Source organism: Pipistrellus hanaki (assembly GCF_964339955.1).
Source record: "Pipistrellus hanaki genome assembly, chromosome: 4".
Taxonomy (NCBI): domain Eukaryota; kingdom Metazoa; phylum Chordata; class Mammalia; order Chiroptera; family Vespertilionidae; genus Pipistrellus; species Pipistrellus hanaki.
This window is the reverse complement of record NC_140506.1, coordinates 68,175,975-68,189,323: the sequence shown is the minus strand read 5'-3', so window position 1 is coordinate 68,189,323 and position 13,349 is coordinate 68,175,975. Positions and strand designations below refer to the sequence as shown.

Sequence of the window (13,349 nt, the reverse complement as noted above, 5' to 3'; positions counted from 1 at the left end):
GACCTGCCTCTTCCCCCATCTCAGGCCTCAGAATAGAGTTTGTGTTCACGGCCCCATCCCCACTGCAAGGTTCCAGAAGGCTCCTGGAGAGGCCAGACTGCAGACCCTGGGAGGACTCACGGCAGCCAAGCAGCACAGGAAGGGGCGCGCGCTGAGCCAGACACCTCCGCACCAGGAAGGGATTCCATTCCCATCCCTGGTCTCCGGTGGTCAGGCCTGCTCGGCATGTGCTTGTTGGGAGGAACAGTGTCAGCTCAGTTCATCTGGAAACACCGTGCTCTCATCCTAAGAATGTCCAGTTGATGCACATGTTTTTAGAAATTGGGAAGATCCTGTTTTCCAGACTTGTAGGAGTCAAGTAATGTGTAAGAAGTAGAGACATATATCTGGGAGCAAACAACCTGTTCAGGAACTTCAAAAATTCTCTTAGGGTTCAGGGGAAAGATTCATTTAGACTTGGGGCCTTGACCATCCAGACTGGTTATTGACCATGAACTCCATCTGCCAACCAACCCTGCCTCTGTCTAGGTTGTGTCAGGCTCAGAAAGTTGAGGGGAGCAGGCTGAGCAGAAATGGCCTGTATGGACCGGGAAGCTATGTCATCTCATCCTTAGACATAAATAATTCCACTAGAAAGCCCTCCATTTCTTACACATCACATGCAGATTTAATATTGAATGTAGTGGGGGTCCTCACTCCAGTGGGCCTCACTGCCTTGAACTTGAGGTCAAGTTCAAGCCCAAGGCACAGAGATCAGAAACGGAATACCTAGCAGTTTGCATGATAGACTATGTGTCAGGGAGGTAAGGCTGTCATTAAGAATGGATTATTATTGTGGGTTGGGTTTTTTTGTTGTTGTTGTTGTTGTTTTTGTTAATCCTCACCTGAGGATATTTTTCCATTGATTTTTAGAATGGAAGGGAGAGGGAAAGACATAAACATCAATGTAAGAGAGACATATTGATTGGTTGCCTCCTATATGCACCCTGACCAGGGCTGGGGAACCTGCAACTTAGGTATGTGCCCTTGACCGGAATCTAACTCAGGACCCTTCAATCTGTGGGCTAATGCTTTATCTCAAAGCATTTGGCTAATGCTTTGAGCCAAACCAGTTAGGGCAAGAATGGATTATTTTTAATAGGCAATAGAGATCTCACTCATCAGTTTCCTCCATTCTCCTATGTGTTACTTTATGACAATGCAGTGGCCATAGATTTTAGGTAGTACATAAATAAACAAAACTCAATACTAGTGTATTCATTGTAATGTCTATTAGGGAAACAAATGTAATAAGATCATCTAACTGGTCATCTTATTAATAACTTTATTTAAGACTAAAGAAAATAGGTTAAGTTTTTAAGGGAGATTAATTTTTAAGACATAAATAGATAATCCTATATAGTAAAACCCTAACATGCAAATTGACTGAACAGAATGACTGGTTGCTATAACACGCACTGACCACCAGGGGGGCAGATGCTCAACGCAGGAGCTGCCCCATGGTGGCCAATGCACTCCCACAGGGGGAGTATCACTCAGCCGGAAGCCAGGCTCACAGCTGGCAAGCACAGTGGTGGTGGCAGGAGCCTCTCCTGCCTCCGCTGCAGGCAGGCCATAAGGAGCGAGGGGACTGTGAGAGGGATGTCTGACTGCCAACACAAGCCAGCAGGTGGACATACCCTGAGGGGCCCCAGACTGCGAGAGAGTGCAGGCCGGACTGAGGGACCCTCCCTCTCCCCTCCAGTGCACGGTTTTCGTGCACAGGGCCTATAGTTGTATTATAAGCACAAATATAGCAAAAGTCAGAATGGTTGTACATTGATTGAATGATTCATATTTGGCAAATATTGCCCTACAGGTGCTAGTTGGCCAGATTTCTTTTTATATTCTCTCTCTCTCTCTCTTTCTCTCTCTCTTTCTCTCTCTCTCATCTTAGTATCTCAGAATGAAGCTGCATGGGGAATAAATTGCTTCCAAGAAGAAAAAAATAGTTGCGATCAGTAATAATGATTCTAGTAACTTTTAGAGAGTGTCAACAAGGACTTATTGCCTCTCTGGTGCAGAGCGGGAGAGCTGCTTATCTTCTCTTCCGATCTGGCTTCGGAGCCACCATTCCCTCCTCTCTCCCAGAGCAGGGATCCTGATGTTTATGTACGCTGACATGCCCGCTGTCTTGTTCAGAGCCACCTCCACTGTTTCTTGTGAATTCTGTGTGTGTGCGCGCGCGAGTGCATATTAAATGGTAACAAGATAATGAGCCACGTCTAGGCTACCCCTGTTATTTATATTAAATAATGACACGATGATGTTGGTAGCCTGTAATTCTCCATTTCCTATTAACCACCCTGCCCAAGTAAACTGTTTTCTGATCTCTCTTAGATGGAAATCCTGTATGAATGCGGAAGCCATTAGCAGAGTAATTGCTGTCTGTTACCATGACAACCAGCCGCTGCAGTCACCTGCCAGAAGTGCTGCCAGACTGCACCAGCTCCTCTGTGCCCCTGGTGAAGACTGTGGAGGATTGTGGCAGCCTAGTGAATGGGCAGCCACAGTATGTCATGCAAGTTTCGGCCAAGGACGGGCAGCTGCTGTCAACAGTAGTGCGGACTCTTGCCACCCAGAGGTAGTACCACAATTAACATTAAAATAAATGAACGTGTAATTGATCCGAGGGTCTCTTTGTCAGGGAAAGGGAATGTAATGAGTGCTCAGGTCTTTGTGTCAGGTGAGAGGTGGTAAGGGGGGAGGGTGGGGGAGGGGAGACTTCACAAGTTTTGTTTCTATAGCAATAGGTTATAAAGCTAAACTTCACGTTTTTCGCTTAAAGACACACTTGCAAGAGAGCCAGGCAGGGAAGGATCCCACAAGACAGAGCCCCTTGCTTTACATGTATTTTGACATTGCAACAGTAATTACACTCATTGTCTCCAGACAGTGACAGAGATAACCCTGTGTTAGAATGGAATGAAGGAGGCACTGATTTCAGGTGGCTGAGCCAAAGTAATTGGATTTGTGGGCAGAACCTTTGAAGTGATACTCCTGGTGTGCATGCCAATGAGCACTGCCTGATAGGAGCACTTACTGGGGCCACTTCCTGGGCATGTCTCTTCTCCGGCACATCCCCACTTGGGGACCTCTTCTATTGCTCCCTCCTTTGCTCCTCATGCCCCCCCCCCCCACACACACACACACACACACACCATGATCCTTCATACACACCCTGCCCTATGAAGTTTACTATTGTTAAAACCCCCACACTTGTCTCCCCTGAGTGATGAACCAAAGCAAAGCTAAAGGCTTTCAACAGCCCAGAAATGGCTTATCCAGGCCAACACTTTGTCCCTGGAGGTCTCTTCTTGTGCTGTTGCTGTCCAGTGACGGATCGGCAGCTACAGGCTGCCTGGCCAATAAGTACACCCTGGCTTCTCCAGCTTTCTTTCAAAATGGGTAAGTGGGACTTTGGCCTATGGGTGTAACATGTATATCCGCACTGGACTTGCCTCCTGATATCAGTGCTGACTCTTCTAACCCTGAAATGTAGGTCTGTCACTCAGACCTGGACTGCATACCTTGGTCTGAGCAATTTAGCCAACCCCCTTCCAGTGCAGATCTAGGTCCGCAGATCTAAGCATGTACCTGCAGCAGGACCACTGGGCCACTGCCACATTTCCTGTTGCCTTCAGCCTGGACCTGGTGTCCGCCAGACATGGACACACACCCATGAAAGCACTGTCCATGTACTTTCAGTTTGTGCTGCTATGGCAAAGGGAAGTCATGGGGGGAAGAAAGTCAATATATATTTTTCTACCTTTTGAAAAGCTTCTTGACAATTGTTAGAACTCGGAATACAATGAGGCAGTGAGCTTCATTGCTCATCTGTGAACTGAGACAGATAGCTGATGTGTACCTGTCACCCTTGCAGGCATCAGACACTTCGGTTGATTGGGAACAACAGGCTGCAGCACTGAAATGATGAGACTTGTGAGCCCCGGTGTGTGTGTGTGTGTGTGTGTGTGTGTGTGTGTGTGGAATTTTTGTGTTCTCCCACCAAGTAGTAATGTAAATGAGAAGGTTTTAAAATTTTACATGCAAGTGGCTCACTGTGAATGAAGGAGGTCATTAATAATGAGAGAGAAAAAGTCAACTCTTTAAACTTTATTGTCCTGCCCCTGAACATGAGTGAGTCTTTTGGGCAAGTGAGAAGGGGGTCCTTTTCTCTTTTAATCCCTTTTTAGCCTTCACTCATTCCCAGGGTTGTCCCTGGAAAGGCCTGTTGGAAATGGCAGTGTGTCTATGACTGTTTCCATTTGGACCAGAGAATGGTAGCCATGAGCCTGGGCCGCTCTCATCTGCAGGGGACAGGAAGAGGCAAGGGAGAGTGGGTAAAGAGGTTGGTCCTCAGGTTGGCACATTCAATGATGACATACTTTAAAATCTAATGCCCAGTAAAGGAGAGTTTGAGCAATATAAAATCATATCAATCAGAAAGAGATAGTCCTCTTAGTGGATACAGGACACAGTATCCACTGAGAAGTGAGATCATCTTTGCTTGACCTTTCCATTGGCTGCTGGTGTATAGCCATTATTTGATTTCCCTGACCTGAATTTTTCTACAAGTGAAAACAGCATTAATTCAGCATTTACTACTAGAGGCCTGATGCACAAAGATTCCTGTAAGAATGGGCCTTCCTTCCCCTGGCTGCTGGCATCACCTTGGCTCCAGTCGGAGCTGCCTTTCCTCCTTCCCATGCTGCCCAGAGGCCTGGAGCTGTTGGGGCGGTGCTTGCATATGCAAATTAACCCAACATCTTTGGGTTAATTTGCATACTCATTCCTGATTGGCTGGTGGGTGTCACAAAGGTACAGTCAATTTGCATCTTCCTTTTTTATTAGTATAGATATGCTGGTCCCAATTCTAAGCTTCTCATCTGAATTACCTTTTCTCATCCTCACAATCACCATATGAGGAAGCCACCATTCTCTGTACCCATTTTAGAGATGAGGAAACTAAAGTACAGAGAGATGATGTTACTTGTCCAAAGCTAGCCAGCTGGTAAGTAACAAGCTGGTATTCGAGCCCAGGCCGCTAGACGCCAGAGCCTGCCTCATGAACCACTATACCAGGTGCCTCACAAAACAAGCAGGGGAGATTTTTTCAAATTAAAGGCAGAGCTCTAGATAGAGGCCACCTCAGTAAAAGATGTCTTTTTATTACTGGCTTTCATTTTAGTGTCCTTAGAATCCTAGGAAAGTCCTGCTACTCAGCTTTGTGTTATGGCCCAGACAGCCCTTCTGCGGCGGCTTTGGGTTGGCAGCCAGTTTACTCCCCCTCTTCTTAGCCACCCACCCCATTGAAAGCAGAAATGAAAGGGACCTCTGGGTATTCAAGTGTCCTGGCCAGGCTTTAAAAATGCATTTTGTCCAGAAATTACAATTGGTATCATTTCAATGCCATTTCTGTCCTTAATGGCGAGGGATGGTTTTTACTTTTTAATTGGTGTTTGCCTGAATTACATCTGTACCCAAGGCAAAAATAGCATGCTGCTTGTTTTCACTCATTTTTGGTCCTGGGCCAATCCCCATTTCTTTGTATTAGCAAAAGTAGATGCTCAAGGACCATGGCAGTGGCCCCACTGCCAAGTACAAGTGTCGGTCTAGGGTTTTGTTTTCGTTAATCTTTACCCATTTCTTTTTAAAGAGAATGGAAGGGAGGGAGAGAAACAGAGAAACATCAATGTGAGAGAGACACATCGATTGGTTGCTTTCTGTACAACCCCGGATCGAGCCTGCAACCAAGGTATGTGTCCTTGACTGGAATCGGACCTGGAACCCTTCAGTCCTCGGACCAACACTCTATCCACTGAGCCAAATTGACTAAGGCTAAATCTAGGGTTTTAAAGCAGGTGTCTTTTCTGAGCAGGGGTGCCTCTGGGGAGGGGTGAAGGACCCTGAGCCAGAGGACCATCCGCAAGGCAGTGGTTTCTAGCCCAGTGACCAGCAGGTGCCCCTCCTCTCTTGCAGCCCCTTCAATGACCGGCCGATGTGCAGGATCTGCCATGAGGGCAGCAGCCAAGAGGACTTGCTCTCTCCATGTGAATGTACGGGGACCTTGGGGACAATTCACCGGAGCTGCCTGGAGCACTGGCTGTCATCCTCAAACACCAGCTACTGTGAACTCTGCCACTTCAGGTTTGCAGTCGAGCGCAAACCCAGGCCATTAGTGGAGGTCAGTAATTGGGGCACGTCCTGAAAACTTAGCTCTAATGAGCAAATGATGTCTGCTTTTATGCCCAGATCACAAACCTTGTGCAGTCTCACTGAAGCACAGAAATGGCTTTGCGTGAGAGCGTGTGTGAGAGTGTGTGCGTGCGTAGGTGACACAGACGGAGATAGCTCGCTAGCTCATTCAGGAGCAACAGTAGAAAGTTGACCTCCCGGAGGTGGAGATAGGAGAAGAAATCAGGGTGAAGAGAGGGGGAAGTTTAGAGACTTGATCTCCATTTTCCTATCCCTGTGAAGTGGAGCAAACAGGTCACTTTTCTCTCTGCAACCCATCTGCCTGCCTTGAAGCAACTGATCAATGGGTGTACTCTGAGAGGTCTCAAAGGAAAAGTATTTCTGCATAGTGGCTTGAGTAGTTCCGTGACCTTAGGTAAGTTACTTCACCTCTTGAAAGTGCTGTGTATGAGGATTAAATGAGGTAATGTTTATAAAGCCCTTAGAAGAATACTGGGAATACAAGTGTTTGAATTTTTCTTTAATCTTCCCCAGGAAATTTATACAAGTTTTTTTTTCCCCCCCAATTAATAACCTCGTATTAGAATCTCTTTTCTTAAAAAGTGGTATTATCAACCCAGCTGTTAAAATGGCAGACATTCTCTTTCATGTTTTAGGAGCCACATGATTCTTCTTCAGACCAAGGGTCTGGTCTTGTATGAGCTAGAGGAACTGGAAAATATCATTGGACTAATTTTTCCCTCTCTTCTACCCTCGATTGCTACCAGCCAATTCAAAATTGGATCTTTGCAACAATAAATATTCTACTACATTTTGAAAGAGACCCAAGACAATGTGCCTGCAAGCCAGACATGCTAGTAACCTTCTCCTTACTTTAGCAGCTGGCCCAGTGCAGCTTTGGCATTAAACTAACGCTGGAAATCAAGAAGCCCTTCTGGAGGACTATTTAAACAGTGTGTTAGCGCCCTGGCACTCCAGGCCCTGGAGAGCTCTGCATATGTGTTCTCTCGGGTTTGACCTTGAAATTTTAATCAGGACCAGCAACTGAGGCCTGTTTTAGCGATGGCTTGCTTGCCTAATGGCACAAATTTATTTGACTTGCCCCAATAAACTCTATGCTTTTTTTTTTTTTTTAAGACTCTGGATCGAGTGACCTCTTAATTTAGCTGTCTTGCTGCTTGACAACCACTTTCAGAAATTCATATTTATAGCTTGCCCATCAGGGATTTGGCCCTCTGCCACATTCACTGGGATTTACATGTCAGAACTTCTCTGCAGACGGGGAAATATAATTAAATAATAAACAAAGGAGATGAAGCTTTCTCAAGCCCAATGGCAAAATTGAAAAAGAAGCCAATTTCCCCTTCCTAGAACTTTCGGGAACTTCCCCAAGTTGATACGGCAGCTTCCCCAGCCAAGCTGGCTCCCCACAGTAAGAAAACCCTGCTTCTGTGGGCTGAATCCAATGGCCTTCTTTACTAGTACCTCCCAGAAAAGAAAACTTTGCTTTTGCTTGGGAAAAAACCCAGGGTATTGTGGTTATATATAAAAAAAGGAGAGAGAGAGAGAGAGAGAGAGAGAGAGAGAGAGAGAGTGTTGTGTGTGTGTGTGTGTACACTAAGGTGACCAGACGTCCCGCTTTTGGCAGGACAGTCCCGCAGCGTGGGACGTCTGGTCACCTTAGTGTACACGCACGTGCACACAACTTAGTTTTCTCATATTACACCCGTGTTGTATCACCCAGTGAACCCACTGACTCCCAGAGAAGGAAACCCATCCACACAGAGATGTCTGTCAGGATACAGACTCCAGAATCTTAGTCAACTGGCATTAAACGAGGAAACAAGGCAAATGACCTTGAGCATGTGTGAGGTGCTCTTCAAGATTTAGGGCTTCGCCTGCACAAACTTCACCCAAACGGTCGCGGGTGGTGAAATGTTCATTGCACAAATGGAATGTGACGTTTTTCAGAGTTAATGATGATTGAACAAGTTGAAAGTGAAAGGCAAACCTTCCCAAGCCGGGGGAGGCTGGCCGTTTGATCATCCCATGGCGAGATGAACTTGCTGTTTGACCACAAGCAATAAAAAGAAGTTGTCTTTGGTTTCTCAGCTGGAGGACAAATGAAAACCAGGTGCAGGCAGACTTTTAAACAGACGACATTACTAATTGACTTTCCCCCCTTACCAAAGGAAGAGTTTATCATAGTGACCATTGCTCCTCAGTACGTTTACCTCCAGATAAACACGAATCTTTTAAGTAAATCATCAAAACCTGCCAATGCGGGTGAAGCATTAACGGTTGTTACTTTGTTTCTCATTTTCACTCTTTTAATTGCTTTAATCATTACTTTATTTACCAGTCAGGTCTGCCTTCTCATTAAAGCAAGAAAATTCCATAACATTTAATTTTAAAATCGATGTGGTAATAACAGCTCCTGTTGCTAGAGGAAGCAGTTGGAAAAGTCATTTATAAATTTTGTCAGCACCCAGACGTGAACATTGGTCAGAATTACCTTAACACCTCAGACTCCCACTCAGTAACTCAGTCCTCATTCGACATAGCCCTTTATCCTCTTTTTGTTTGTTTGTTTGTTTGTTGTTCCTTTTTCTGTTGAACTTATTGGGGTGACATTGATTAATAAAACTATACAGGTGTCAGGTGTACAATTCTATAATATATCATCTGTATATTGTACTGTGTGTTCACCACTCCAAGTCAAGCCTCCTTCCATCACCATTTATCTCCCCTTCCCCACTCCAACCTCCCCCACTGACCCTGTCCCTTGATCCTCTTTAACACCACTATTCCAGAGTCACTTCGCCTTCACTTCCTTTCCTGAACTCTCTGCAGCCAGCAGTTGGAAGTTCATTTTTAACCGGTTGGGAACCCAGGGCTGGTACCTAAACATGAGCTGCTATATAGAATCTTTCCTCTCCCTCCCCGCAAAAGAGTGAGTGTCTATTCATAGTGGTGAATCAATGAGCTGGTTTTTGTTGTTATTGTTGTTAATCCTCACCCGTTATGTGAGAAAGACACATCAATTGGTTGCCTCCCACATGTACCCTGACTGGGGCTGGGAATCGAGCCTGAGCCAAGGTAAGTGCCCTTGACCAGAATTGAATACAGGATACTTCAGTCCATAGGCCAAGGCTCTCTCTACTGAACCAGACCTGCTAGGGCCATGGGCTGGTTTTTATTAGCACATCCAAACTGAGCATCACCTCCCCACTTTACCACTGACCGTCTGGGTGGGTGGCTCAGGTTCTCTGAGTTGCAGGGTGAAGGAAGATGAACTAGGAACTCTCCCTGATATCCTTGGTCTCTATGAGGCTCTATAAGGCTAAAGGTCCAAGGCTAAAGTTCATGTGAGGGGAATAAAATGTGCTCTGCACTTAAATTATGCCCTGGCTCATGTTGCTCAATAGTCATATTATCCCCATGCACCAAAGGGTCTTGGGTTTGATTCCAAGTCAAGGGCACATACCTGGGTTGCAGGTTCAATCCCCAGATCCCAGTTGGGGTGTGTGTGGAAGGCAACCAATTGTGTCTCTCTCATATCCATATTCCTTTCTCCCTCCCTCCCTCCTTTCCTCCTTCCTTTCCTCCCTTCTTCCCTCCTACCCCCCCACCCCCACTGTTTCTAAAAGTCAAAGGAAAGACATCCTGAGATGGGAATTAACAAACAAAAAAAAGGATACTTTGTGTGGTACATAATTTATACCTCAAGATGATTGCGTGTACGTGTTTGTGTGTGAGTGAGTGTCTAGTTACCTGCCTACTTACATGGCCAGACCACATCGTCCTAGTCTCTTTTGGTAAAGTCATTGCCCTAAATATTTCCTTGTCGTTACATAAGCCAGTATAACAAGAGCTAGTTTCAACCCAAAAGCTACATCTGGTTCATCTGTTTTTCTCTAGACGTGGGTTAATTTTCTCTACAGTCCAGCCAATATAAATCTCATAAAGCCTGCGTCCAATGAGGTAAAGCTTGGAAAGAAAACATTCACGCTGTACATAGCAAGAAGGAAGAGCAGACATAACCCATGTGTTTCCTCTCTGCACAGCTGGCACAGCTAGCACGCCTCTCGTGAAGGCTACATATTTTCTGCTGGTGATGCGTCCATTTGTGAGATGAATTATCCCCAGGAATAATGGCCTGGTAGAATGCAGTCAACAGACATCCACTAACCGTAAAAGGATTCTCTGAATGACCAGTCTGGGCGGTTTTATGGTCTCCTTCCCGCTCATTTTTCGTTTTCCTCATTTCTCTCTTCGTTGAACTCTGCTACCGTTCTTTTTTAAGGGTAAAATAGAGCAAACCAGTAAAAATACCACAGCTTGTTTCCCAATGCTGTGGGCCTTGACTCCAGGCTACAGCCGTGATTGCACATCTGACTGAGCTGGTAGCCAAGGAATCCCATCTTCCTCTCTGCAAATAGCGTGCTTGCAACATCAGTGTCTGGTGATGGCAGTATCTGCGTTCCCTAAGACATGTATCAGGAACACCCAGCCTTGCCTGGGAAACGCATGAAGCCATAGATCAGCTCCACAATGTGGTGATTAAAATGCAACAGCCAGGAAGTGGTGGAAACCTGGAGGAAAGGCTTCCCAGGACCTGTCCTTCCTCCAATCCGGGAGACTCGGTGATTGTTCGCAGGCGGAGTGATTAGGTTTTCGTATTTCTGTTTCCTTGACGCAAACCCCACTGACTGATAAGAATTGTATGAACAATTTAAAAGCTGTTCCCTGTGAATCAGAGGTTTAGCTGAATTGAAAGGGAGTGTTTTCACACACATCAGTTACCCTGAATAATGGGATGTAAAGCTAGGGAGGTGAGGATTGGGGATTTTTTTCCAAACGTTTTATTTATTATTATTTCTGTAAGTCACAGCTGGGGCGGGGGCAGGGGGGAAGAGAAGATGATCCTAAAGCCCTGGATTCAGTGTAATCTCCAGCAGCACGGCAGGGAGCAGAGTTGAACTGCTGTGGAGAAGTCACTCTGTGCCTTGGCTCTTGCTATGTAATAGATTTAAGATTTCACTTAAACCTTCCTGATATGTGCATCTCAGGCTTGGGCGGCGACATTGCTCGGCTCTTATTGTAGTGGGTTTTGTTTCCTTTTGATTTAATATATTCATTTAAGTAAAAATGTGAGCTCGTGGTGTCAGAGTATTTATTGTCATCAGCAAGCCCTCATACTATTGCGGTAATCAGGGAATGGCAGCATAGGGGATGTAAACAGATTCAAGGCACTTCCCCTGCATGGGGACCGCCTATTCCATTCCTTGAAGGCAGGCGGGCAAGTTCCTCTCTTCACAGCATGTGACAGGCAGCCCAGAAGCACTTGTTCATTACACAAATGGATGGAGAAACTCCCCTCCCCCAACTGCAAGCCATCCATCGTATTCTTGGCCTATGGTTGTAAATCAAAGAAACTGACCCCTGGCCCTTACATTTAAGACAGACTCCGGTGGACAAGGGCTTTTATATAATACAAACCAGCAACACAGCTCTGAGCAACACAGCCATGTGGTGATTCTGACAATCCTTTTGCCTCTGCAGTCATCAGTCTTCCGTCCGGTTGTAAGGAATGGCAGATGGCAGGAGCCCCACGTGCACTGTCACAGGGCAGCCCCTGGCAGGCCCAAGAGAAGTGTGGTGGGGGTGGGGCGATTGGGCCAAATCAGAAAGATCAGGCCCGGCTACTATTTGTCAGGCTTTCAGGAACACAAGCACTATGCAGGCGACCACTTCACCACAATCTGGGGGTGGGATTCGGGGGATCCATTTGGTAGATGAAGAAACAAGTTTATAGTGGTGACGTTAGGTCAAGATCCCTCAGTGAGAAAGGAAGAGGTCTCTTAGACCTGCCTTCGGGCCTCTCGGTCCACGCCATGCTTCTGGGGGATGAAATGAAAGACAAGGCCACACCCCAGCATCTGTGACATGGAGCGTGGGAGGGACTTAGTTGAGTCCACAAGGAGTTCCCACTTCCCATTCTCGTGTCCACCACAGACTGCCGCCACCTGAGCTCCAGGGCGGGCTGGCACCGGTTCTTCCTGCTCTGCCACCGGGTGAGTAGGCCCCTCCTTGAGGCCACTCTCCTACCCGGTCCAGGCGAGGCTGAGGCCTCACAAAGAAAAAGGCGCTGTAGCATGAAGGGAAAAGGAAATGCCAAGTACCGGAAGGGAGTGTGGAGTGTGTGAAGGACTTGGTGTTTATTTTATGGGCAACAGAACAAAGGTCCTCCCACTGAGTGAAACCTTTGCCAGTGACTTTCCCAAGCAGGGCTGACGTCACGCCTGGGCTGCTGGTCTAGAACTGCAATGCAGACGCACTGGACTGGCCCAGGACCTGCACTGAGAACCTGAACAAGGCATTTCTCTTCTCTGTGCATCAGCTTCCTCACCATTGAATAAGGCAAACCTCACACACTGGTGATGTCATTCGTGCACACAGGTGTGCTCTCTTGAATTAATTTTTTTTTTAAAGAATTTGAATGCCTTTAAGTGGGACATGTGCTCTCTCGTTTCCCCAGGCCTAGTCTTTTGCTTACCTCCGCCCAACCCTCCTCAACTTCTTGCATTACCCATGTACTATTTACAGTTGAGATTCCAGAGTTAGGTGTTTCCCCCGCCTTTAAAAGAGTTCTCTAATGCTATGTGCATTGCCTTCTGTCAGCAGCATATCTTTCTTTCAGGGTAGTAAAGGCTGAACCTTGTGATCTCTCCTGTTGTCCCCACATGATAAGTGAGCTGAAGTGACTGGTTCACAATTACAAGGTAAAGGAACCGCTGAGAGACAGCATCCTAACATGGACAGTGAATAACGATTCAAATATCTTGCACTTGCATAGTATGCCCTCGTGCTGGCCCAGCACTTCCTTGACCCCTGGTAAGGTCGCTGAGCAGGCGGGCCACCAGCCTGTAAGTGTCACCATCCTTTGCGCCAGCTGTTGAGATGACATGCCTGAGGACCGACGTTCAGCAATCCTTGATCCTGCAGTTGTTCAGGCTTGAATGTTTCTCTTGGTCTTGATAGCTAATTTGGCAGTTGCTTCGTTACTTAAAGCTTAGTTACAAAGAAGCTGTTTTAAGGTACCTATTAAA

The 13,349-nt window shown here is 46.4% G+C and overlaps 1 protein-coding gene across 1 annotated transcript in view; it reads left to right on the top strand.

Annotated features, from left to right (window-relative positions):
- Positions 1-13,349, top strand: part of MARCHF3 (membrane associated ring-CH-type finger 3) — a 134,408-nt gene that overhangs the window by 96,546 nt on the left and 24,513 nt on the right. The window contains exons 2-3 of the mRNA XM_084880941.1: positions 2,380-2,623; positions 6,022-6,226. Of these exons, the coding sequence (XP_084737067.1) occupies positions 2,436-2,623; positions 6,022-6,226 (393 nt within the window). The 5' untranslated portion in view covers positions 2,380-2,435. The remainder of the gene's footprint in view (positions 1-2,379; positions 2,624-6,021; positions 6,227-13,349) is intronic.